Raw genomic sequence first — 27,229 nt, 5'->3', positions numbered from 1 at the left:
TTCTCCTGCCTCAGCCTCCTGAGTAGCTGGGATTACAGGCACGCGCCACCATGCCCAGCTAATTTTTTGTATTTTTAGTAGAGACGGGGTTTTACCATGTTGACCAGGATGGTCTCGATCTCTCGACCTCGTGATCCACCCGCCTCGGCCTCCCAAAGTGCTGGGATTACAGGCTTGAGCCACCGCGCCCGGCCTCAAAAACATATTTTTAATTAAAAAAATTTTTTTAGAGATAGGTGTCTCACTATATTGCCCAGGCTGGACACAAACTCCATCCAAGTAGCTAGGAGTACAGGCATGTACCACCCACCCAGCTAGAATCTTTTTTATTTTTATTTTTTTAAAGATGGAATCTCGCTCTGTCTCCCAGCCTGGAGTGCAATGGTGAGATCTCTGCTCACTGCAAACTCTGCCTCCTGGGTTCAAGTGATTCTCCTACCACAGCCTCCTTAGGAGCTGGGATTATAGGTGCACGCCACCACACTCAGCTAATTTTTGTAGTTTTAGTAGGGACGGGTTTTACAATGTTGGCCAGGCTCAAACTCCTGACTTCAGGTGATCCGCCCACCTTGGCCTCCCACAGTGCTGGAATTACAGGCGTGAGCTACTGTGCCCAGGAGAATCTTCCATCTTCTGTCACGAAAATACATATCTCATGATACAAGGAAGGCTGTGGAGCTCCTGCAAGCTTTCCTTTTAGAAAGTAGTTAATGTAGGGCCAGGTGTGGTGGTTCATGTCTGTAATCCCAGCACTTTGAGAGGCGAAGGCGGTGGATCACGAGGTCAGGAGTTTGAGACCAGCCTGACCAACATGGTGAAACCCCATCTCTACTAAAAATACAAAAATTAGCCAGGTAGGGGTGCATGCCTGTAATCCCAGCTACTCAGGAGGCTGAGGCAGAAGAATTGCAGGAGGCAGAGGTTACGGTGAACCAAGATCATGCCACGGCACTCCAGTCTTGGTGACGGAGCAAGACCCTGTCTCAAAAAAAAAGAAAGAAAGAAAGAAAGAAAGTAGTTAATGTAAAAGTTCCATCTTCTGTAACTTCTCAAAAGATCTGAAATCATGACAGATAAGAAATAAGAAGCCCTGAGAAATACTGTACATGCTAGAAGAGAGTTTATTCAAAGCAAACATTAGTAGTTAGTGCAAAGGTTCCTACAGCTCCACAGATGCTATTCGAGGATCATGTAGAGCAGCAAATAGGAAGAGAGACAGTCAAGAAAGCAAATACCTTAACACATGCAGTGACAATTGTCACTTCGGATTTACCACCTCTTGCAACCTGAGAGGGAAAGTAATCCATATCCAGGGTATTCCTGTCTCTTCCCCCTTTTGCCATCCCTTTTTCATTTAATGGATATATTAAGAGAGTTTGAGCTCTCAGTTCACCGGGGAAACAAACAAGACTGAATCCATCAGCTCTCACGGATGTTCAAAGGTAATTGATCTCACTCTCCTCCTCACCTTCAGCACCCGATATGCCTCCTGCAGCACTTGTTGTTTATCAGGCACAAGGTTAATAACACAGTTTGATCTAAAAGAGAACAAATGAAACGTTGAGCAAATCTTCACAATACTCAAAAATCTGCAAGCCCTTTTAGACCCTAAGGGTGGCTCCCACCGTTCTGTTCAAAGCTACTCCATTCTCCCTGCCTCCCTCCTGTCTTCCTAATGCCGTCAACTAAACTTTTCCCCAAGATCACAGACAGAGTGTTTAAAATCTCAATAAATTCTTGGCAAGTCTGAATGTGCAGAAAAAAATATCAGACATGATTCTTATTTGTTTCTGTCCTGATGTTCACCATGTAACAAGATGAAAACTCGGACCAGATGCCTACTGCAGAAGGCATTTCTGATGCCCCATGTAAACTGGCTGTGTTCCTCAAAGGTAGCTTTCTTAAGGCTGTCACTTGGGCACAATTTGACAATAACAACTTGCGGGAAAAAAGGAAACAGAATCCTTATCATTTGCCATGGAAGTATTATGAAAGATAACAGGGCACCATGTATTATAGGAGCAAACTTAGTGGTCCTGCTGGTCTTTTGGGTTCATTACTTTGTGGTTAAGTTTCAAGTAAGTTCTCTCTTGGTCTACTGTGTTTGGTGGGCTCCAGTAGCTCAAACCAGCTCTCTCCCATTAGTAAGCCATGAGCTTAGTCTAACACTCTAAATGAAAGTCGATTCAGCAAACAGTAGTAGTGACATCTGTGTGTTCAAAAGGAAATCAGGGCTGGGTGTGGTGGTTCACACCTGTAATCCCAGCACTTTAGGAGGCCGAAGTTGGTGGATCACCGGAGGTCAGGAGTTTGAGACCATCCTAGCCAACATGGTGAAACCTTATCTCTACTAAAAAAAAAAAAAAAAAGAAGAAGAAAAACAAAAAAGATTTAAAATATTACCTAGGTGTGATATCATGTGCCTGTAATCCCAGCTACTTGGGAGGCTGAGGCACGAGAATCACTTGAACCTGGGAGGCAGAGGTTATAGTGAGCTGAGATTGGGCCACTGCACTCCAGCCTGGGCAATAGAGCAAGAGTCCATCTCAAAACAATTTTTTTTAATTAAAAATTTAAAAATGGGCTATACTCATAACAGTAAGAATATAGACCTACACAACAATATCATAGCTCTCATTCTTGATTCCAGCCTGTCCCAACTTCTCGATGTAGCCATGAATAAAAGACACATTAGATGACTGGAAGCCATATTTTTCCATGTGATAGTCAAGGTACTTTTCAGCCACTTCCACCTAAAGGAAGAAAAATATAGTTTTGATAACATTTTGAAAAAAAAAATACCACTTTTTCCTAAAACTTTTCTTATTAAATACTTTTCCCAGATTATTTTGGATAAATATACAAGATTCCTGTGGACATGTAGGTTATACTATAGCCTGGGACACAAAGTCCCTGCAGCCCGTGCAGTTTTGCTTGAATAAACTCCTCATTCAATAACAAAATCTTTCGGGATAGATGGCAGCAAGAAGGGAAAGATCGGCCGGGCGCAGTGGCTCAAGCCTGTAATCCCAGCACTTTGGGAGGCCGAGGCGGGTGGATCACAAGGTCAAGAGATCGAGACCATCCTGGTCAAAATGGTGAAACCCCGTCTCTACTAAAAAAATACAAAAATTAGCTGGGCATGGTGGCGCACGCCTGTAGTCCCAGCTACTAGGGAGGCCGAGGCAGGAGAATTGCTTGAACCCAGGAGGCAGAGGTTGCGGTGAGCCAAGATCGTGCCATTGCACTCCAGCCTGGGTAACAAGAGCGAAACTCCGTCTCAAAAAAAAAAAGGGAAAGATCAAAGTCCACTCTGTCATCACGATATTCATATCAGAGCAAACCTCCGACTCTTGTGTTTGCCCAGAAGAGCCTCTAATTGTCTAAGTTATCAGCTTCCAAGACAGGAAGCACTAGTGGCACAAATGAGCATTGCTAACTAGAGGCTTTCTTAATTATTCTTGAAGAGCCATGAAGAAAACAACTTCATTTCTCAAAGAATGCTTTTGAGAATCTTTTCCTCCTTGTCTTCCAAGTCATTGCCTTACCTGACCTTTAGTCATGTCTATTCCAGTCACATGTCCTTTTTCACCAACCAGCTGGCTAAGTACATAGCAATCTCTGCCACTTCCACTACCCAGATCCAAAATCCAGCAGTTTTCTAGATGCTCGGGGATCACCAGACCACAGCCATAATACCTGGGAAATGGAAAACACATATTTTTTTCCTGGAGACTAGAAGACATGGAACCACTAAATCTTATACATACTTCCCTTCTTTCTTCCTCCCTCCCTCCCTCCTTTCCTTCCTTCCACTTACACATACTTCTGTTTTGATGTTTAATCTCCACTAAACTGATGTCCATGAAGGCTGGGACTATATCTGCTTTACCACAGTATCATTGAGCATGTGCTAGGCACTAAGACTTCATAAGCCATCTAAAATAATGTGATCAGGCTGGGCGTGGTGGCTCATGCCTGTAATCCCAGCACTTTGGGAGGTCGAGGCAGGCAGATCACTTGAGGCAAGGAGTACAAGACCAGCCTGGCCAATATGGTGAAACACTGTCTCTACTAAAAACACACCAAAAAATCAGCCAGGCATGGTAGCAGGTGCCTGTAATCCCAGCTATTCAGGAGGCTGAGGCAGAAGAATCACTCGAACCTAGGAGGCAAAGGTTGCAGTGAGCTGAGATGGCGCCACTGCGCTCCAGCCTAAGCGACAGAGTGAGACTTCATCTCAAAAAATAAATAAATAAAAAATAAAATAATGTGTTCAATAAATATATTTAGGCATTAACTGAGCTTCTAATTCAGGCCCAGTTATTGAGGAAGAAATGTAAGGTTTCTGTTCTGTAGGGATGGAGTGCAGTGGCTATTCACATCCTGGATCGCACACTCCAGCCTGGAACTTCTGGGCTCGCGTGATCCTCTGCCTCATCGAGAGGACCTGGGACTACAGGCTCACTAGCGCACCCAGATTCATGGGACGTTCTTAGAGCAGTAAGATGATAGGTGCTGAGATTTAGGATTTTTACAATAGACAAGACAAGCTGGATGGGTTGGTGGCTACGGGTTAATTCCCTAGTGACCTGCATCATTATCTTTTGGGCAAACTGCAGTTTGGGGTCTTCCTGGGGACAGCGCGGGGCACTCTACCTTAGGGCTACTTCTTCGTGTACATTTTGCAAGGCTTCCCGGATGTGCTTGGGGACCGGCCTGGCTGTGGTGACACAGGCATTGGTCCGGAGGTCTGCCGATTTCTTCAGCACCTGCCCGTAGTAGGTCTGACCCAGCATCGACAGTGGAGTGAGGAGCAGGGAGGGAGAAGAGCTGTGACTGCAGCGCGAGGGCTCCGTCACCACCTCCACCTCCACTTGGTGGACCTCAGCTCCCTGCAAAGGTCGAAGCCTAGACCCTGCCCTGCCCCGACTCCAGGGGTCCCCGGGGACAGGGCGCGGGCCAGGCCGGACTTCCATCAGCCTAGGCTCCACTTGGGCCAACCCAGGCCCTACAGCTCTCACCTGCACGTCCTTCTGGATCTCAGTGTCCTCGCGGGGGGCAGCCACTGTCGGGAGAGGGAACGGTAGTTGAAAGGAAGAGGGTGCTGAGGGACAGGCATGCGAGACGGGGCCAGCAAGGGCAGGCAGCGGGTCGAGGGGTGCGGGGAGGACCAAGGTCTCAAGAAGCCCCTCCAGAGGCCGGGGGCCCAGGGAAGGGGCTGGGGGCCTGCAGGGGGTCCTGCAGTGGGGCCGGGGCGGGACGTGCACTCACTGTCTCCTCAGCCTGGGACTCCGGAAGGCAGGTTCCTGCAGCCAGCTCGTGCCCAGGCCACGCCCAGGCTGGCAGCTCCCACCCGCCTGGCCCGCTCCAGCACCCCGCTTGATCCCTCCACTGTGATTTTCAGGGATAAATCTCGTACTCTGACTTAAATGAACACTCGCCTATATAATGATCTTCTCCCCTCCCCCTTTTTGGGAATGGAATCACCTTTTCTCTATCTGGTTGTTTTTCTTTTTTCTTTTTTCTTTTTTTTTTGAAACAGAGTTTCATTCTTCATTCTTGTTGCCCAGGCTGGAGTGCAAAGGCGTGATCTCGGCTCACCGCAACCTCCGCCAGCCGGGTTCAAGCGATTCTCCTGCCTCAGCCTCCCGACTAGCTGGGATTACAGGCTTGCACCACCACGCCCGGTTTTTTGTTTTGTTTTGTTTTGGTATTTTTTGTAGAGACGGGGTTTCGCCATGTTGGTCAGGCTGGGCTCAAATTCCCGACCTCAGGTGATCAACCCGCCTCCACCTCCCAAAGTGCTGCAGGCACGAACCACGGTGCCTTGCCTTTAGATCTGTTTTTTTTTTTTTTTTTTTTTTTTTTTTTTTTGAGACGGAGTTTCGCTCTTGTTACCCAGGCTGGAGTGCAATGGCGCGATCTCGGCTCACCGCAACCTCCGCCTCCCGGGTTCAGGCAATTCTCCTGCCTCAGCCTCCTGAGTAGCTGGGATTACAGGCACGCACCACCATGCCCAGCTAATTTTTTGTATTTTTAGTAGAGACGGGGTTTCACCATGTTGACCAGGATGGTCTCGATCTCTCGACCTCGTTATCCACCCGCCTCGGCCTCCCAAAGAGATCTGTTTTTTAAAGTCAGATTTATTGAGATATAATTCATATTCCGTAACATCCATCTTTCCTTTTTTTTTTTTTTTTTTGAAACGGATTCTCTCTCTGTCGCTAGGCTGGAGTGCAATGCTGCCAGCGATCTCGGCTCACTGCACCCTCCGCCTTCTGGGTATAAGTGATTCTCCTGCCTAGGCCTGCCAATTACAGCCTGAGATTACAGGCACGAGCCACCATGCTTAGCTAATTTTTGTATTTTTAGTAGAGTCGGGGTTGCACCACATTGGCCAGGATGGCCTCAATCTCCTGACCTCATGACCCACCCGCCTCCGCCGCCCAAAGTGCTGGGATTAACAGGCGTGAGCCACTGCACACAGCCCCATCTTTATTCAGTGTGCCTTTCTGTGAATTCTGACAAACGTATACACATCACCATAACAGAAACCAAAATAGCCCTGCCCCCACGTTTCTCCGTGCCTCTTTGTAGTAAATTCCCTCTTCCCACCCTCAGCTCCTGCGCAACCACAGATGTTTTCCCTCCCTATAGTTCTGCCTTTTATAGAAAGTCATGTATGGAACCATTACAGCATGTAGCTCTATTTTGGGTTGTATTTAGGAAAGCAACTTTGCTAAATTCATTTTTACCTACAGTAAATTTTGGTCAATTCACATGTATTTTCTAGGTATTGTCACTTCATCTTCCAGAAATTTTTTTATTTTTAATTTTTTTGAGACGGTCTGTCTCTTGTCACCCAGACTCAAACTGCTGGCTCAAGTAATCCTCTCCCCTCAGCCTTCCAGCTACCTTGGATTACAGGCGTGCACCACCACACTTGGCTAATTTTTGTATCTTTCTGTAGAGACGAGATTTCGCCATACTGCACAGGCTGGTCTCCAACTCCTGGGCTCAAGTGATCCACTGACCTCGGCCTCCCAAACTTTTTGGATTACAGGAATGAACCACCACGCCAGGACTGGAAGTTTGTTTGTTTTTAATATGTAATGCTTCACGAATTTGCATGTCATCCTTGAGCAGGGACCATGCAAATGTTCTCTGTATCATTCCAATTGTAAAATATGTGCTGCCGAAAAGTACTTTTTAATTATTTTTACTTATATGGGTGTATCTTACTTCCTTTTGCGGTTATAAGAAGCATTTCTCTTTTTACTTTACATCTTAAAAAAAAATTAGAAGGCCGGGCGCGGTGGCTCAAGCTTGTAATCCCAGCACTTTGGGAGGCCGAGGCGGGTGGATCACGAGGTCAAGAGATCGAGACCATCCTGGTCAACATGGTGAAACCCCGTCTCTACTAAAAATACAAAAAAAAAAAATTAGCTGGGCATGGTGGCACGTGCCTGTAATCCCAGCTACTCAGGAGGCTGAGGCAGGAGAATTGCCTGAACCCAGGAGGCGGAGGTTGCGGTGAGCCGAAATCGTGCCATTGCACTCCAGCCTGGGTAACAAGATCGAAACTCCGTCTCAAAAAAAAAAAAAAAATTAGAAACAGGGTCTCACTCTGTGGCCCAGGCTTAGCATCCCTGAGCAATCACCTCTGGATCCTTGAACTCTGGCCTCAAGCCATCCTCCTGCCTCAGCCTCCCCAGTAGCTGAGACTACAGGTGGGATCCACCATGCCCAGCTTGTAATAATCATTTCTATTCATTAGGACAGTAAGGAGACAGGGAGATCCAAGTCAAAGGGTATCTAAATGGAAGAAGTGGACTCCTTTATTCATTTTTGAATCTCAACTGCCAATAATACAAAAATCTGGTTGATAGTCAACTAGTATATTTTCATTTTCCCTGATGTCAATTAGTGGTTACAAATTAACAGAAAGGTAGTGCCTTTTATGTTTTTAACAAATTAAACCCAAGAAAACAATCCTTGTTGACATTTTTTTTTTTTTTTTTAAGAGACAGGGTTTCACCACGTTGGTCAGGCTGGTCTGGAACTCCTGATCTCGTGATCCGCCCGCCTTGGCCTCCCAAAGTGCTGGGATTACAGGTGTGAGCCACCACGCCCGGCCTTGTTGAAATATTTTTACAGGTTGGAATATTTCCAACTATTATGCGTATATAAAATTTAGTGTTTTTATAAGTATCAGTTTTTGGGCAATCATAGAATGGTGAAAATGCTCCTAAATATTAGTTTTCAAAATATTCTCTTCATAAAATGAGTTCCTTTAGAAAGGCAGTTACCTTCTAATAGTTAACATGGTATCATCTTAAAAGGGCAGATTAGTGAGAGGTCAAGGAAAGGGCTCTATCATTTTTTTCTTGTGCTTGTTTTGTTATCTTCAATTTATGGTTTACTTACAAGACTCATTTGACAATTCTTTTTCTTTTTTTTTTTTGAGACGGAATTTCACTCTTGTTGCCCAGGCTGGAGTGCAATGGCATGATCTCCGCTCACTGCAACCTCTGGGTTCAAGCAATTCTCCTGCCTCAGCTTCCTGAGTAGCTGGGATTACAGGCATGCACCACAATGCCTGCCTAATTGTTTTTGTATTTTTTGTAGAGATGGCGTTTCACCATGTTGGCCAGGCTGGTCTCGAACTCCTGACCTCAGGTGATCCACCTGCCTCAGCTTCCCAAAGTGGTGGGATTACAGGCATGAGCCACCACGCCTGGCTGACAATCCTTAAATCTACCTAACCACACACAGATAAACTGCAATAAAACAAACCACTGTCAACTTAAAATTGAGTTATTCTCACATTTCCTTCATGGTGTCTGGTGTACCAGCTAATTTTAGAACAGACTGTGACCATCAATCATTCTGATTGGTCAGTGGCTCACCACAAGTTTTGTGGGGTTTTTTTTTTTACCATCCTCCCTGCTGAACGACAGGAATGCTATATATCTGCATACTAGGTAGAACAAATTAGGACTCTCATATCAAGCCGTATTTTAAATATTCGCAAAACCTAATTTTTTTTTGTAAGATAAAAAATTAACATACATAGAAATGTTCTTCCCTATTCTTCAGTGGAGGCCTGTGCACACTGTTACACATTCTATCTTGGAAGCTACTGGTGTGACAATTCCAGGATGGTCCAGAAAGGCAGATTTTGGTTCACTACACAGAACCATCTTTCAAGAAGTAGAGATTTCCAAAAGGATCAGCACCCCTAAGTAAAGGACTCCCCAACTACTGGAAGCAGAAGCCAGATGAATGGCTGGATGACGGCTCAGCTGAGATGCAGAAGCAGAGGTAAATGGATGGCATTCAGTTACTTCCAAGATCCTTTTCTAAGAGCTCTTCAGTATTATGTTAAAGACTAGAAATGACAGGTGGCACCCTTGTTTCTATGCATAAGGAAACTAACAGGTAATAGACAACCAGACTAGTAGCCAAATAGATGTACCATCAAGCTCAGTGACCTTGAGTAAGTCATTTCATCTTATAACACATCCTGGCTGTGTTATTTCATCTTCCTGGCTGTTTTTTCATCTGTAAAAGATGGGGCCAGAATTTAATAACTTTTAAGGCTCCATACAGCTCTAATATTCTGGGGTTATATGACTCTGCTTCATCAAGTATTATGTTGGGTTCTAAAATATACCCTTTAAAAAAATTCTTTATTATTATTTTTTAGTTTCTTTGAAATAGAAAGTGTATTTGAAATGCCTTTTTGGTATATATTATAGTGATAAAAGATTTTATTATTTCTTATTCATATAATGTGTTTTGTAACTATTACATCAACTTTGTAATTCTGGAGTTACATGGGCAATTATTTAAAGTATTTCTCTTTTTAGTTTTCTAAGATTTTATTCAGATTTTTGCATCTATATTCATAAAAAATCAACTATATTATCTTATATGATATTTCTCCCATCATTTTATTTTTTTAAATGAAAATCCTGTTTACGTCATTAAATGAGTTAGTGTCTTATGATCATTTTCTATATTTTGGGAGTATATGTTCTTTGACAGTTTAGAAAAGTCTCACGAAAGCTTTCACAAGCAAATGCTATTTTTACTGGTTATTCTTAATTTGTGGGTTATTTCTCATAACCAATCTGGAATATTTTCCTTTAAGTGTCAGTTTTGTAATTTTATATCTTTATAAGGAGCTGGGCATATATCAATCAAACTTTTAGCAGCAAACTAAGAACTCTTTTTCAAATCTAATTGATTTTAAATATTGCCTATTCAGTTACGAATTTACTAATTTGTACTTTTATGGCGACACTTTACCAATTTAATCTGTAAGAACTACTTAATTTTTTTTTCTAATTTGTGTCATTCATGCTTAGTTTTATTATTTCCATTTTGATTTCTTTCTAAATCTAACTATATATCCCTTTAAAAAAACAAAAATATTTCCACCCTATCCCTAATACAGAGACTTAAAGCATGATTATTTTCTTATACTACTACTTTGGTATTATCACATTCATTTTCTTGCACAGCATTTGAACATTGGTTATTTTAAAAATATTATCTTCCAGCACATCCTCTGCAATGCAGATGTTACTTAGTGAAGTATTTTTTCCATGTTGTTGATCACCGTTTAATTCTATGTATGTTGTTTGCTTCTATTAAAAACAAACCATCAGATTATGTATACATTTCCACCTGTTCTCACACTTCTGGCTACTTTTCTTTCTTGTATTTTGTTATGATGTTCTCTAAAGTTGATTAAATTCAGTACAAATATGTTTTCATTATTTAATGTAAATTTTATCTTATATTTACTATTAAAAGTTTGATTGTGAAAGGTATTAATATTTTATCACATACAGCCAGGCACGGTGGCTCACGCTTGTAATCCCAGCACTTTGGGAGGCAGAGGCAGGTGGATCACGAGGTCAAGAGATCAAGACCATCCTGGTCAACATGGTGAAACCCCGTCTCTAGTAAAAATACAAAAAATTAGCTGGGCATGGTGGTGCGTGCCTGTAATCCCAGCTACTCGGGAGGCTGAGGCAGGAGAATTGCCTGAACCCAGGAGGCGGAGGTTGCGGTGAGCCGAGATCGCGCCATGGCACTCCAGCCTGGGTAACAAGAGCGAAACTCCATCTCAAAAAAAAAAAAAAAATTTATCACATACAATGTAAACAATCACTCTTCTTTAATATTTGTTCCAGCATGAAGAAAACTTAGACCATCCCTTCATTTTAATTTTTTTCCAACTTAAGTACTTCTTTGCTTCTTGTAATGACTGGACTTAGCTTTTTTTACTAAATGAGTGGTCTTTCTTTTCAAAGGTAAATTGAGTCAATCTGTGTTTAACAATACTGTAATTAATACATGTTCATAGAATTAATACATAAATTAATGCCTTTTCAGATCTTTCATATCTAGCTTTTTAACCTTAAGTTAATATCCATATGTATGAGAACTAAATGTAATCTGATATGCTTAGTTAACTTGATGATTGGACAATAACAACATTAACTACTTTGGATTTACTGTTACTTTCTCTTTGTTTTTGCAGTGAAAACAACATTTTCTTATGTCAGATTTCTCTCAGTCCCTCAGTAAATGAAGACCTAACTAGAACAATATACGGTCCCATTTTAAATTCAAACAAAGATATTCAAGTTTGACAACAGATTCATGGTAATGTCATTTTAAAAGATAGATCCAATGAACACAGATAAACATCAAAGTCTTCACCATGGCACAACCCTATGCTGCAATCACTCATAATAATTCAACTACCTTCATATTTGGCAGTAACGTCATACAAGTGAATGTGCTGATGATTAGAAAAATTACAAAATGAAAGCCAAGGTCACTTAATCAAGAATTACAGCAACAAAGAAATCCTAGGAATGCAGGTCAAGGCAAGAGGCGGCAGCTGGCCTGACAATGATACCATTTGCCTAATGTTCATTTAGGAATTTGCTATCACAAATAAAACACATTATCTCCTAGAACAGAAAAGGAAACAATCAGATATTACTTATCACCATTATATGATCATGAAATTAAGATATTTCCTTAACAAGTAAGAGAAAAAAAAATCATTCTCGTGTTTATAATAGAAGCTCTATTTCTGATTTTAAAACATTACTCAATATTTCCTTAAGTAACGCAATGTAGACAATATAGCCTATTTTTTTTTTTTTTTTTTAGTTGAGACGGGGTTTCACCATAATGGTCAGGCTGATCTTGAATTCCTGACCTTGTGATCTGCTAGCCTCGGCCTCCCAAAGTGCTGGGATTAGAGGTGTGAGCCACCATGCCTGGCCTGACAATATAGCTTTTGACATATTAAAAGTTCTATGGGAAAACTCTTTTAATTTTGCTTTAATATCAAACTAAACAAAGCAGCTGAAAAAATTCAGTAAGAGCATAGGTTAGTCCAATTCAAGAAGTGCTTCCAAAATTCAACCACCTGGCTTCGTTTTAGGAGAAACTGCACATCAACACAAAACTTTTCTAACTTAACTTTGGAGAAGAAAATAGAAAACCAAACCCAGAGCACAACAGTTGTGAAGGTATTTACTCCTCGGCATTAGGCAAAGGAGCGCTATAGCACTCTTCCATGTCATTCTATTTCAACAGATGATTCAACTGGTCCTGTAGATCTGATGACTGTTCAACACTAGAAATTAGAATAGAGACAGGGTTTAATTGGAATGAGCAATAAAGACATCTTTGTAAAAACTATTTTTAAAAAAGTTTTTTTCATTACGGACAGGGCCTCGCTATGCTGCATGAGGCAATCTTGAACTCGGGGCTCAAGCGATCCTTCAGCCTCAGCCTTCCAAAGTCCTAGGATTACAGGTATGAGCCAGCCACTCCACCTGTCCTATACAAGCTATCTGTACTTTAATGCATAAATATTGCTGCATGTAAATCAAAATTGATATTGGTCCAGTTGGGTCCCAGAAGTGTCTAAAGTCTGAAGAAAGGTTTGCAGGTTTGCAAAACCAATTAGTAATGTAAACAATATTGCAAGGGACAAATTTAATCCATTTTGAAAAACCAGGCTGTTTAATGGCTTTTGCACATTTACTCTGCTTAATGAATACTACCAATGTAAAAGGTTTTCTATTCCTTAAGGTTGATCTCTATACCCTGTAACTTTTAGAAAGCTTTGAGTTAAGTTACTGCATGCCTTTGAAATATGCTGTATTCTTTAAATCCCAAGTGAGTATCCCAGAGAGCATTTCAATTTGAGGGCATATGTCAACCAGAGTTTTGTATTGATCCTGGACCCAGCAGTCTAATTTCCCCCAGCCTGCTTCGGTTGGTTCCTTACTACTCTACCTTTGGGGTTACTTACTTCTTCTGAATAGCTTCTTGCCTAAATCAGAAAAGGAAAGAGGAAAATAGACATAAGAAAATCTAGTGAACTAGTAGAAGTTTCATTTATGACCAGATACATGCAGTACAGGCAGAAGAAATTTCAGCTTATGTCACATTCCGTATTTCAGTCCATCCTATCCTAAGATTGTGCTATTGAACAGGAATCCCTATCTAAGTGCAGAGCTGCGGAAGATGGAATTCTAAACCTAAACAGATAGTAACACTCTCCCAGTGAGAAATGTGGTCCAACAAACTACATGCATGGCTTAAAATTAGCCTGCATATATGGAATCAAATGGTCACATACCTAACATGTAGATACCCAAAGAATGACTATGGCAAACATTAGCTATTTAAATATCAAAGAGTGAAATTCCTCTTTCTCTCTTTCTTTCTTTCGAGTCAGTCTCGCTCTGTCAGCCAGGCTGGAGGGCAGTGGTGACCAATCTCGGCTCACTGCAACTTCTGTCTCCCGGATTCAAGCAACTCGGCTGCTTCAGCCTTCCCAGTAGCTGAGATTACAGGTGTGTCCCACCATGCCCAGCTAATTTTTGTATTTTTAGTAGAGATGGGGTTTCACCATGTTGGCCAGGCTGGTCTCAAACTCCTGACCTCAGGTGAACCGGCTGCCTTGGCCTCCCAAAGTGCTGGGATTACAGGCATAAGCCACCATGCTCAGCCTCAGTTTTTTTTTTTTTTTTTTGGAGAAGGAGTTTCACTCCACTCACTGCAACCTCCACCTCCTGAGTTCAAGCAATTCTCATGCCTCAGCCTCCTGAGTAGCAGGGATAGATTACAGGCGCCCGTCACCACACCCAGTTAATTTTTTGTATTTTTAGTAGACATGGGGTTTTGCCATGTTGGCTAGGCTGGTCTTGAACTCCTGACCTCAGGTGATCTGCCCTCCTCGGCCTCCCAAAGTGCTGGAATTACAGGTGTTAGCCACCACATCCAACCCTAACCATATATTTCTAATAGGCACATAAATATAATCTCAAGTACATAAAATGTGAAACAACATGAAATAAGATGAAAAGCAAATTCTAATGGAAAAGGGGGTCTCTTATATTTAAAATTCCCTACATGATTTATACGTAGCAAGTGCCACAGTTACCTACATACTATGTAAGATGCAGGTACGTTACACTTGATTTCCTAGTGGAAAAGCTGACTTCCCAGGAGAGACCTGGGGTACAGTCAGTCATCAAATACTGACTGTCTCACTGGTGCCAAGTACAGTGCTAGCATGGTCCTGGCATGGGCCCTGCCTTTAGGGGGTTTTCGGTCTCTCTGTGAGGAGCCCTCAATTTAACATGGGAAGGTTCATAAAAGGTGGACTCTGCTCCTGAGTCTCATCCCTTATCCCCACTTCTTCTGTAGTCTCAGGCATTTTTGCCATGGAGAAAAGTCATCCTTGGCTACCCCGGCCTTTACTCCCACTCCGGCCTCCATAGGAAAGCGCTAAAGCACAAAGGGCAGGCGTCCCCAAACTTTTTACACAGGGGGCCGGGTCACTGTCCCTCAGACCTTTGGAGGGTCGCCACATACTGTGCTCCTCTCACTGACCACCAATGAAAGAGGTTGCTCCTTCCTGAAGTGCGGCAGGGGGCCGGATAAATGGCCTCAGGGGGCCGCATGCGGCCCCGCAGGCCGTAGTTTGGGGACGCCTGACAAAGGCCATGAAAGCAGACTGGGGATATCGATTTTGCAGTGAATAGTTGCTGGAGGGGGCATACTCACTGGTATTGAAGATGTGTTGTTATGATTGCCATCTTCCTTAAACTCTGCATAAAAGAGAGACAGAGATAGAACATTCCACTTCCCTGTGGCCCTAAAAACTATACACATAAAACCCAAATCATTCTTTTTAAAAAAAAAGTTGTTTCTTACATCTTCTGAGTGCAAGATGGCATCTTCCTGTAGTACCATGTTTCGAGCTGCCTGGCCTAGCAGCTGGAAGACAAAAATAAAATGGTAATAATCAAAATTCCCAAACTTCCTGTAATCTTCTCTCTGCAGCTGTTACACCACAGTCCTCTCTCCTCTCCCACTCTTCCACCCTGTACAACCACAAACACTCAAAATGTAATGGAGAATAATTTTCTATTTGTTCATGTTGAAAATTCATTTCACTGGCACTATGGCAGTTCTGGCATGGACTTGACATCTGTTCCAAAGGCCTGAGAAATCAAGTGCTTCCTAACTGCTGAGCTGTTGGCACAGTGTATTCATTAAGTGCTAAGAGAAGTCTGCGGAAAACTTTGGCTCTACAAGTCCAGTGAGAGAACATGACTCCTGATCTTTAAAGGCAGATCTGAGATTTGGGGTGGTCTGACAGTGATAAAGGAGCAAGAGTTAGAAGGCGGCCGAAAAGGACAGAGGAATATAGCTGTTTAGAAATGGAATACGGGAAGGCCGGGTGCAGTGGTTCACGCCTGTAATCCCAGCACTATGGGAAGACGAGGTGGGCAGATCACTTGAGGTCAGGAGTTCGAGACCAGCCTGGGCAACGTGGTGAAACCCCATCTCTACCAAAAAATATAAGTTAGCCGGGCGTGGTGGCGCATGCTTGTAATCCCAGCTACTTGGGAGGCTGAGGTGGGAGAATTGCTTGAACCCAGGAGGTAAATGTTGCAGTGAGCCAAGATCACACCACTACACTGTAGCTTGGGCGACAGCGTAAGACCCTGTCTTGAAGAAAAAAAAAGAAAAATAATAAGAGAAACAGTCGGGGGTGCAAGGGAAGCCATTACAAGCAGCTCAGGGCTTAAAACAGGGAACTAGCCCATAAAAGATGGCCAGACAGGGCTGGGAAAAAGAGAAAGGAGATGGCCTGGCGTGGTGGCACATGCCTGTAATCCCAGCCCTTTCGGAGGCCAAGGCAGGCGAATCACCTGAGGTCAGTTCAAGATCAGCCTGGCCAATATTGCAAAACCCCTCTAGTAAAAATACAAAAATTAGCCAGGCTTGGTGGCATGCGCCTGTATTCCCAGCTACTTGGGAGGCTAAGGCAGGAAAATCGCTTGAACCTGGGAGGCAGAGGTTGCAGTGAGCTGACATCGTACCACTGCACTTGAGCCTGGCAACAAAGTGATGCTGTCTCAAAAAAATAAAAGAAAAAGAAAAGAAAGGAGAAACATGCAGGCAGAATTTAATGAGGTCACTGAGTTTAATGGGTCCTGAGACCAAGAGAGAAAAGCAGAGCTCAGATTCAGCCGAGCAGCCTACAGTCAAGGCAGAGCTGACTGCATGAGCACTGAGAGGCAAGCAGAAAGAAGCAGAAATTTCTGGCTAATACTGCACCCTGCTCCTGGCGTACCTAAATGCCACCAAGTAAAAGGTGCTACTGTTATGTGTCTCCTACCAGTCCTTCCCTGTTCTCTTGGGTCAGGGAGACTCTGGTGAAAAGGGTGGTGTGACTTCAGAGTAACCAGGATTGCCAGATTCCTTCCCCAACCCAGGGAAACTTTATTTATTTTTAAGTTTTAAAATTAGTAAACCTTTCTGGACTTCTAAAGTCAAAACAATAAAATAGGACTTTCCATCTCTATCCCTTTCTTTCCCTGTTCTCTCCCCCACATGCATAGCTATTTTTTTATTTTCATTTTTTTGAGACAGGGTCTCACTCTGTCACCCAGGCTGGAGTGCAGTGAACTGATCTTGGCTCACTGCAACCTCCACATCCTGGATTCAAGTGATTCTCCTGCCTCAGCCTCCAGGGTAGTTGGGATTATAGGTACACACCACCATGCCCAGCTAATTTTTGTATTTTCAGTAGAGATGAGGTTTCACAGTGTTATCCAGGCTGGTCTCAAACTCCTGACCTCAGGTGATCCACCTGCCTCAGCCTCCCAAAGTGCTGGGATTATAGGCGTGAGCCACCATGCAGGGCCCCATACATAACTATTTTTATTCGTTTTGGGGTTTTCTTTCCAATGTTCCTTTTTTTTTTGAGGCAGAGTTTCGCTCTTGTTACCCAGGCTGGAGTGCAATGGTGCGATCTCGGCTCACCGCAACCTCCGCCTCCTGGGTTCAGGCAATTCTCCTGCCTCAGCCTCCTGAGTAGCTGGAATTACAGGCACGTGCCACCATGCCCAGCTAATGTTTTGTATTTTTAGTAGAGACGGGGTTTCACCATGTTGACAAGGATGATCTCGATCTCTTGACCTCGTGATCCACCCGCCTCGGCCTCCCAAAGTGCTAGGATTACAGGCGTGAGCCACCGCGCCCAGCCTCCAATGTTCCTTTTTAAACAAAGGACACATGTATTTATTTCCCACCATACAACCTTCCTACTTAAAATGTAACATACTACAGCTAGTGCTCGACTTACGACCACAGTCGGGACCGCAGACTGGTCCTAACACGATTTGGTCGTAAGTTGAGTAGGCTATATGTACAGTTGAAATGGTGCATGCGGAGATGGTAGTGCTGCCAGAAGCTGATCTGCACTGTCGTATGCCCAGTTGGGCAACGTTTGCGCTGCCAGACGCGGAGCAGTCGTGGCTAGCGATTGTGGTCGTAAAGTCGAATGGTCGTAAGTTGCATAGGTCGTAAGTTGATCAATACCTGTATGTGTACTTGTTCGCACCTTGCACATACTCTCTCTCTCCCTCTCTCTCTCATTTTATATATATATATATATATATATATATATATATATATATATATATTTTTTTTTTTTTTTTTTTTTTTTTTTTTAGATTTCGTCTCACTGTGTCACCCAGGCTGAAGTGCAGTGGCACCATCACTGCTCACTGAAGCCTCAACCTCCCGGGCTCAGGTGATCCTTCCACCTCAGCCTCCAGAGTAGCTGGGACTACAGGTGCACACCACCATGCCTAGATAATTTTTTGTATTTTTTTATAGAGACGAGGTTTCATATGTTGCCCAAGCTGGTCTTAAACTCCTGGGCTCAAGTGATTTGCCCACCTCAGTTTCCCAAAGTGCTGGGATTACAAGCATGAGCCACAGCGCCCAGCCTACACCTTGCTATTTTCACTGCAATAGATCCCTGAGGGTTATCTCCAGCAATACATATTGAATCTCCTATTCAACTGTTATATCTTATTGAAGCCACTGCTCTTTTACAACTGTAGAGTACCACATTCTATAGGTGACCATAAGATTATTCAATCAGGCCACGTGCGGTGGCTCACGCCTGTAATCCCAGCACTCTGGGAGGCCAAGGCGGGTAGATCACGAGGTCAGGAATTCAAGACCAGCCTGGCCAAGATGGTGAAACCCCGTCTCTACTAAAAATAAAAATAAAATTAGCCAGGCATGGTGGCATGCACCTGTAGTCCCAGCTACTTGGGAGGCTGAGGCAGAAGAATCGCCTAAATCCAGGAGGTAGAGGTTGCAGTGAGCCAAGATCACACCACTGCACTCCAGCCTGGGTGACAGAGTAAGGTTCGGTCTAAAAAAAAAAAAAAAAAAAAAAAAAAAAAACATTATTCAATCAGTTCTCTGCTGGGGGTGCTGAAGGATTTGGGAGCAGTTCCCAGTCTTTCCCCAAAGTAAGTAGTGATCCAAAAAATTCTCCTATCTTGTATCTTACGTCACAGCTTTTATTGTTACAAATATCCATATCTTTGCATCTTTTTGCCAGCATATGTTTGGGATAGACTCACAGGACTGTGATTGTGATTGTGGGGTTTGAATTTTGCTCCATATTGCCAAATTCCTCTCCTTTATGTACCGCTTTGCATTCCCACCAACAATTATGAAGTGCCTGTTCCTCCTATGGCTACTTTTAAGGGAAAACTTCAAACTCCTATAGATGGGAGATGGTGACTTACAAACCTATGGCAGGAAAAAAAAAAGGGTGGTTCTAACAGAATCTACTTCATTCACTTAGTCATTCAAACAAATATTTATTGAGTGTTTAACATATGCCCATACTCTAGTTAAGTGTGATAAGAGAGCTCACAATCTGGAGGGGGTACAAAGGAGACACAGGCACTTAAATCATCTTACGGTAAGTGCTGATGGCGCAGCACTGGCTGCTCTGGGAGCACAGAGTGGGGCAGGAGTATCTAACCGATTACAGGGGTAGGTGTTCAGGAAGGGTTCCTAAAAGAAGAGACTTCTAATCTGAGACTTAAAAGCTAGGGTTTAGTCAGTTTGCATGAGAAAAAAAAAAAATAGTTAGGGTTTAGAATTCACCTTGTGTGTATAATTTTAGAAGAAAATGGCATGATTCATTTTTCTGTTTTAGAAATGCGGTAAGCAGGTGGACTAGAATGGGGAATGCGGCAGAGAGATTGGTCAGGAGGACACGGCAGGACTCCAAGCAAGCAACAAGGATGGCCTGAAACATAGAAGCAGCAGAGAAAAACAGACACAAACAGGATTTGTGAGACATTTAGAAAACAGTCTCGATGGGAGTTGCGGTTGCCTTGATGCAGGGGCTGTTGTCATGTGAAGCCAAGGCCTTTCCTTGATATATTCATTGGCAATCGGCATCACTTTCCTACATAAGCCAACCAGACACATAATACACCATCTGGGATTTCTAGCTTTGCTTTCTTTAAAATGGAACAACATTGGTCGGGCGCGGTGGCTCATGCCTGTAATCCTAGCACTTTGGGAGGCTGAGGCAGGAGGATCACAAGGTCTGGAGTTCAAGACCAGCTTGGCCAATATGGTGAAATTAGCCAGGTGTGGTGGCAGGTGCCTGTAGTCCCAGCTACTCAGGAGGTTGAGACAGGAGAATTGCCTGAACCTGGGAGGCCAACGTTGCAGTGAGCCGAGATTGTGTCACCGCACTCCAGCCTAGGCAACAGAGTGAGACTCCATTTCAAAAAAAAAGGAAGAACATCTTGAATACATCTGTAAAACAACCTTCATTACGGAATCTTTTTAGAGTTCAAATTTTTCTCCCACGCTTTTACCATTAACTTGTTCATAATTAACTCAAGAACAATTTGTCTTAGCTACTCATCTTCAACAAGTGTTTTCTGACTTTCACCTTCATTTTCATAGCAATGAAATGTTTGTCTTTTTTGGTACTCATATATCATCATTTTTCATATTATTTCATTCAATTATGTAGTTGCAACTGGAAGCATAAGTGCCAGACAGACATTTTAACATTCTTTTCATTCTTTTTTTTCTTTCTTTCTTTAAAAGAGACAGGATATTCCTATGTGGCCCAGGCTGGTCTCAAGCAATCTTGCCTTGGCATCCCGAAGTGTTAAGCTTACAGGCATGAGCCACTGCACTTAGCCCATACACACATTATGTTGAGAAAAAAACACAATGGACCCTCACTAGGCACACAACTCAAATGGAGGAGCAGAAGCACAGACATGCAAGGGCCTAACAGTCATAACCACTCACTGTGCTGTGGAGAAATGGTGTGTTTCTCCTTATAGCCTCTCTCCCCAGAAAGCCCTTCCCTGATCACCTATTTAAGATTAACCCTTCTGACTGGGCACGATGGCTCACATTTGTAATCCCAGCACTTTTCGGGGCCAAGGCATGAGGATCACTTGAGGTCAGGAGTTGGAGACCAGCCTGGCCAAGATGATGAAACCCCATCTCTACTAAACACACAAAACTTAGCTGGGCATGGTGGCAAGCACCTATAATCCCAGCTACTTGGGAGGCTGATACATGAGAATCAGTTGAACTCTGAACCCAGGAGGTGGAGGTTCCAGTGAGCCAGATCACACTACTGCACTCTAGCCTGACGAAACAGAGCTAGAGAGCTCCAAAGAGACTTCTCCTCTATCTCAAAACAAACAAACAAAAAAGATTAACCTTTTCATCACTATTCCCAGTTATTTTTTCTTCATAGGATTTACCACCACCTGATTTTTTTCTATTTGTTTATTGCCTGTCTCTTCACTAAAATATAAATGCCCTAAGTAGAGGGATTTACTTTTGTTTATCCCTTGTACCTAGAAAACAGTTCCTGGCACATACTAGACACCTACTATTTGTTAAATGAATACTGTGGAACGAATGTTTTACACAAGAAAATTCTTAATCAATCAAACAAAATAGCTGTGTGGAGACTGCTCAAGAAGCAATGCTTTATAGGCTAAGAGGAATTGAAAATCAGTAAGCTACTCCAATAACCTTGAGTCTAGTAAAGAGCAAAATCAAAATTACTAAGTAACGGCCGGGTGCGGTGGCTCAAACCTATAATCCCAGCACTTTGGGAGGCCGAGGCGGGTGGACCACAAGGTCAAGAGATCGAGACCATCCTGGTCAACAAGGTGAAACCCCGTCTCTACTAAAAATACAAAAAATTAGCTGGGCATGGTGGCGCATGCCTGTAATCCCAGCTACTCAGGAGGCTGAGGCAGGAGAATTGCCTGAACCCAGGAGGCGGAGGTTGCGGTGAGCCGAGATCGCGCCATTGCACTCCAGCCTGGGTAACAAAAGCAAAAACTCCGTCTCAAAAAAAAAAAAAAAAAAATTACTAAGTACCTATAGAAAAAGATGGTATGGTAGGCGATAAGTGCCACGTAGGAGATCCAATAAAAAGACGACGTCTATACAAATAATGAATAAGAAAAAAGAAAAGACGAAGTCTAGAGAAGTGAGAAATGATATGTCAACCCTGTCCCAGAGAGCTGGATTGATTTCAGCTTAATACAATCCACACCACTTACTGAGCATCCAATCTAAACTTACTCAGAAGCAGCCCAGGTGAAAAGTACATAAGGATGAGGCATGGGAAGCAGCAAGGCAATCAGGGAGGTCATTGGTGGCACAGTGGCTTTTTGGCCTTTTAATCCAGCTAGGACCACATAAGAGGTAGTCTCCAAGCCTAGAACCAGTATGCCTAGGGTTGAATCCTAGTTCTCCCTCCCTGCTAGGTGTGACCACGTTAAATTCCTCTCTGTATCCTCTATGTAAGAAAAGTACTCCCTTTATTAGTCATTCTAAAGACTTCACGAGTTAAACTGCAAAAAAGACAGCAGCGTCAGCACACATAAAATACTAAATAAATGTAATATTTATTATGATGATGAATAGGTTCAATATTTACAGGTGGTTAACTATAAACACTATCTAGCCCCCCCCTCCCCACACACACACATTTTTTTTTTTTTTTTTTTTTTTGAGACAGGGTCTTCTTCTCTGTCACCCAAGCTGAGTGCAGTGGCACAATCTTGGCTCACTGCAACCTCCACCTCCTGGGTTCAAGTAATTCTCCTGCCTCAGCCTCCCAAGCAGCTGGGATTACAGGTGCATACCGCCATGCCTGGCTCATGTTCGTATTTTTAGTAGAGACAGTTTCACCATGTTGACCAGGCTGGTCTTGAACACCTGACCTCAAGATATCCACCCACCTCAGCCTCCCAAAGTGCTGGGATTACAGGCATGAGCCATGGCACCTAACTAAAATTTATATATTTATACCATTCCCTCCACAAAGATTCAAGACAATTTATACCCAAACTATGTGTATGTATACATATACACACATATATTTTGAAAAACAGAAACAATTTAAAATCATGAAAAAGAGAAGGAACTATGTCTACAACTAAAACTGACATAGGAACTTCTGTGCAACCAAGGCAAAAAGTGAAACACAATGAGTTGCATAACCCTTACTATTTGGTAAAAGGCAACATAATCTTTCAACATAAACTTTCCTTTGATACTGAATCCTAAAAACAGCATAACATGTGTGACCTCAAACAAAGCATATTTGGGATTATCAGGTTGGTGATTTCAACAATAGTGTTATGATAAATGCAAACACCTTCTTCATACAGTTGTTTCTTGTAACCACTATCAATAAAAGCTAGACAATGCATTGAAGCCAATTCTGTAAAGAGAAGTCTACGGCTCCAAACTAATATAAGTAAAGCTGCTATGAACATTCATATACAATCGAAAGACTTGTGGACATACTAAGCTTGCTACTACAACTATGTAACTTAATAAAATAACATGGGAACTGATGAACTATGAGTTAAAAAACAGAAACAGTTGCTATAAAACTAAGTTGAAAATAGGAAACACTAACAATGAGTACTTGTGTTGAGTTTTGTTTGTTTTTGAGACAGAATCTTGCTCCATCACCCAGGCTAGAGTGCAGTGGCACAATCTCGGCTCACTGCAACCTCCGCCTCCTGGGTTCAAGCGTTTCTCCTGTCTCGGCCTCCCGAGTAGCAGAGACTACAGGCACGCACCACCATGCCCAGCTAATTTTTGTATTTTTAGCAGAGACGATAGCCTAACCAGGGGTTTTGCCACAATGGCCAGGCTGGTCTCAAACTCCTGAACTCATATTATCCACCCACCTCGGTCTCCTAAAGTGCTGGGACTACAGGTGTGAGCCACTATAGAAATGTAAAACGATGCTGTGCTCAGATTGCTTTACAGATATTCAAGATGTCAGAGTTGAAAGAGACCCAAACTGGAAATCTTAGATGATATGTTATGTAGGTAGTTGCTTTATCTAACAAATTGATGAACCTATGTTTTCATTTCTCTTGAGTAAACACCTAGGAGTGGAATGGCTATGTCATTGACCCATTTCCTTTATCTATTCACCTGTCAATGGGCATTGGGGTTGTTTCCAGTTTGGTGCTATCAAAAATAGATATGCTATGAGGATGTGTAAATATTTGTGTGGACATACACTTTCATTTCTCTGGGGTGAATATCCAGGAGTTCAATGGATAGGTCTGTTTTCGGAGAGAGACAGGGTGCACATACACAAAGCTTTCTGGTTAAGAAAAGCCATCAAATAATTCCATTCATGGAACCAGAGGATGGAAGAGAGAAAACAGGGGAAAGGAGAAAGCTAATCATGAAACAGAAAACCAAGAAGTGGCCAGAAAGACAAATCAGGAAAGAATAAATCCATAGACAGGTGATGCACAAATGTGTGAAAGGAATCCCAGATGCTGGGGACAAACCATGCGGAATTGGCTGAAAGGAACCAATCTTCACTGCAGGTAACTCGGCGAAAGAAATGAGGAACCGGTTGGGAACATTAATTAGCTCGTGGGCCGTGCAGCAGCTCTCTCTGTATAGAAGCACAGATTTCCCCGGCATGATTTCTTCCCCCCACCCTCACGCACAATCTCTAACCAAAGAGACTACACACCCCGTAATGGAACACACGCCTCCGCGAACAAGACCTACACTTAGCGAGTACTTCACGGCCTACAACTCCCAGGATGCAACATGACATCCTTCCCACAGCACCGAGAGCCTGCGACTACCCGGACTATCAGGCCGGGAGAGTCCACTCCCAGCTCACCTCAGAGCTCCGGGAGCCCTTCAGCACCTGCTTGGTGAGCGCGATTACGTCAGTACCACAGGTGGTCACCTTCTCTGTGAGAAGCCCCTTCACCGACTGACCGAACCGCGCTTGAGAATCTGGCGTTCCAGTCGCCATCACTGCAACCAGCGAACGCCTCCGCACAGCGATGGCGAGTCGCCCGGGCCAAAATACAAGAAAAGCGGAAGGAAACGAGGAGGTGTCTCTCCTCGTCCGTGGGAAAATTAAGGGACGCATGCGCCTGATGGAGATTGACCTTTGCTCACTAAATTCTTAGGAACTATTCATTGACATCCTGAGGAAAACTGGGTCCAGGCAAACATCTCTGGAGGGGATGGAGAGCAGTTTCACTGATGGTTATGGGAGTCCCAGGCAAGATAGATCACTTAAGCCTGGGAGTTCCAGACCAGCCTGGGCAACATAGTGAGACCCCATCTCTTAAAAAAAAAATTAATACAAAAAATCAGAAGGCTTGGATTACAGTCCCAATGTTACCATTTAGCAGTGTGTGGCTGCAAATTACTCAGCCTCTGTAATTTCATTCCCCATCTGTTAAACAGAAGTAATAATGTTTCCAAGGGGTTATGAGAGTATCATTCCATTCTTTTTTTTTTTTTTTCTTAGACAGAGTCTTGCTCTGTTGCCTAGGCCTTTTTTTTTTTTTTTTCTTTAATTGAAACAGGGGCTGGGCACGGTGGCTCACGCCTGTAGTTCCAGCACTTTGAGAGGCGGAGGCAGAAGGATTGCTTGAGGCTGGGAGTTCAGTATTAGCAGCCTGGGTGACATAGCAATAACTTGTCTCATTTTATTTTATTTTTTAAATTATTATTTTTTTTAGACAGCCTTGCTCTGTCTGCAAGGCTGGAGTGCAGTGGCTCCATCTCAGCTCACTGCAACCTCCGCCTTCCAAGTTCAAGTGATTCTCCTGCCTCAGCCTCCCAAGTAGCTGGGACTACAGGTGCCCACCACCAGGCCTGGCTAATTTTTGTATTTTTAGTAGAGACAGGGTTTCACCATGTTGGCCAGGCTGGTCTCGAATTCCTGACCTCAAATGATCCACCGGCCTTGGGCTCCCAAAATGCTGGGATTACAGGTGTGAGCCACTGCACCTGGCCTCATTCCATTCAATTTTAACAAACATTTCATGAAATAAATACCAGACACAGTACTAGGCTGGGGATAGAAAAAGAAATGAGATACAGTTCTTGTCTCCATGGAGCTTCCAGGCTGATGAGGCACACAGGCCTTTAAACAAAGAAGGAAGAACAACCTAATAGAAAAATTGGCAAAAGGCACAAACAAGCAATTAAAAAAAAAAAATCAACTGGCTGATAAATGTGAAAAATGCTCAGCATCACCAGTAATTTTTATTGATAAATAACCTCTTTATTAATACCAAACTGATGGTAACTACCTTGTAAGTGAATTGATATGTAAAATATTTCAAGTAGCTCCATTTCTTTTTTAGTTAACAGAGATGATAATGTTATTACATTGAAAATTTTGTTCAAAATTACCTGTATTCAATATCAACATTACTTCCTCTTCCAAGTGTCTAGATTTGTATGCCTCTACCGAATCTCATTTACTGTTGACTTTTTGTCCTTAATAAACTTTATTGAGTTTATGTGCATGAATTTGTTATAATTTATGTACAATAACTACATTCTTTTTTTTTTTTTTTTTTTGAGACAGAGTCTCACTCTGTCACCCAGGCTGGAGTACAATGGCGCCATCTGGACTCACTGCAACCTCCGCCTCCCGGGTTCAGGTAAGCGATTTCCACTGCCTCAGCTTCCCGAGTAGCTAGGATTACAGGTGCCCGCCATTACGCCCGGCTAATTTTTGTGTTTTTAGTAGAGATGGGTTTTCACCATGTTGGCCAGGCTGGTCATGAACTCAGGTGATACACCCATCTTGGCCTTCCAAAGTGCTGGCATTACAGGCGTGAGCCACCACGCCCAGCCTATACAATAACTACGTTCTTTAAAATGTATAGTTTGATGAGTGTGACAGATGTATACACCTGTGAACCACCACAACTATTAAGATACAGATCAGGCCAGGCGCAGTGGCTCATGCTTGTAATCTCATCACCTTGGGAGGCTGAGGCCAGTGGACCACTTGAGGTCAGGAATTTGAAACCAGCCAGCCTAACACGGAACATGGTGAAACCTCTTCTTTACTGAAAATACAAAACTTAGCCAGGTGTGGTGATGTGCACCTGTAGTCCCAGCTACTTGGGAGGCTGAGGCAGGAGAATCAATTGAACCCAGGAGGCAGAGGTTGCAGTGAGCTGAGATCCCACCACTGCACTCCAGCCTGGAGACAGAGCAAAACAGAACAAGATAGGTACAGTGTCTCATGCCTATAGTCCCAGCACATTGGAAGGCTGGGGCAGAAGGATAGCTTGAGGCCATAGGTGCAGTATCAGCAGCCTGAGCAGCATAGCAACAACTTGTCTGATTTTATTTATTTTATTTTATTTTTTGAGACGGAGTCTTGTTCTGTCATCCACGCTGAAGTGGCATGATCTCAGCTCACTGCAACCTCTGCCTCCCCGGTTCAAATGATTCCTCTGCC

The 27,229-nt window shown here is 43.2% G+C and overlaps 2 protein-coding genes and 1 non-coding gene across 3 annotated transcripts in view; all 3 read right to left on the bottom strand.

Moving 5' to 3' along the window:
* AS3MT (arsenite methyltransferase) overlaps positions 1-11,087 on the bottom strand; it is a 42,587-nt gene extending 31,500 nt beyond the window's left edge. Inside the window, exons 1-6 of the mRNA XM_010333124.2 lie at positions 5,275-11,087; positions 5,025-5,068; positions 4,660-4,787; positions 3,549-3,699; positions 2,617-2,753; positions 1,469-1,538 (exon numbers count right to left, since the gene is read on the bottom strand). Of these exons, the coding sequence (XP_010331426.1) occupies positions 1,469-1,538; positions 2,617-2,753; positions 3,549-3,699; positions 4,660-4,787; positions 5,025-5,068; position 5,275 (531 nt within the window). The 5' untranslated portion in view covers positions 5,276-11,087. The remainder of the gene's footprint in view (positions 1-1,468; positions 1,539-2,616; positions 2,754-3,548; positions 3,700-4,659; positions 4,788-5,024; positions 5,069-5,274) is intronic.
* Positions 7,105-7,209, bottom strand: LOC120362616 (U6 spliceosomal RNA). Its single transcript, XR_005578469.1, has one exon. It is a non-coding gene; the product is annotated as a U6 spliceosomal RNA (small nuclear RNA).
* A 90-nt stretch (positions 11,088-11,177) lies between the features above and the next one.
* Positions 11,178-24,810, bottom strand: BORCS7 (BLOC-1 related complex subunit 7). The gene is made up of 5 exons (XM_039465307.2): positions 24,626-24,810; positions 15,274-15,336; positions 15,124-15,167; positions 13,361-13,381; positions 11,178-12,676 (listed from the first exon to the last, which is right to left on the bottom strand). The coding sequence occupies exons 1-5, from the start codon at positions 24,761-24,763 to the stop codon at positions 12,625-12,627; spliced, it is 318 nt and encodes a 105-aa protein (XP_039321241.1). The 5' UTR covers positions 24,764-24,810; the 3' UTR covers positions 11,178-12,624.
* Between the last annotated feature and the right edge of the window lie 2,419 nt (positions 24,811-27,229).

Source organism: Saimiri boliviensis, chromosome 12 (assembly GCF_048565385.1).
Source record: "Saimiri boliviensis isolate mSaiBol1 chromosome 12, mSaiBol1.pri, whole genome shotgun sequence".
In the NCBI taxonomy this organism is placed as follows: Eukaryota; Metazoa; Chordata; class Mammalia; order Primates; family Cebidae; genus Saimiri; species Saimiri boliviensis.
The sequence above is the reverse complement of the archived record's forward strand: the minus strand, read 5'-3'. Positions and strand labels throughout refer to the sequence as shown.

What these genes read in the sequence shown, in the direction of transcription:
- BORCS7 (XM_039465307.2), bottom strand. Translation starts at nt 24,763, where the DNA reads ATGGCGACTGGAACGCCAGATTCTCAAGCGCGGTTCGGTCAGTCGGTG. An exon ending in ACAACACATCTTCAATACCA is followed by an intron (nt 13,382 to 15,123) that starts GTGAGTATGCCC and finishes TTTCTGATTTAG; the next exon opens with GCAAGAAGCTATTCAGAAGA. An exon ending in CAAGAAGCTATTCAGAAGAA is followed by an intron (nt 12,677 to 13,360) that starts GTAAGTAACCCC and finishes TCTAATTTCTAG; the next exon opens with TGTTGAACAGTCATCAGATC.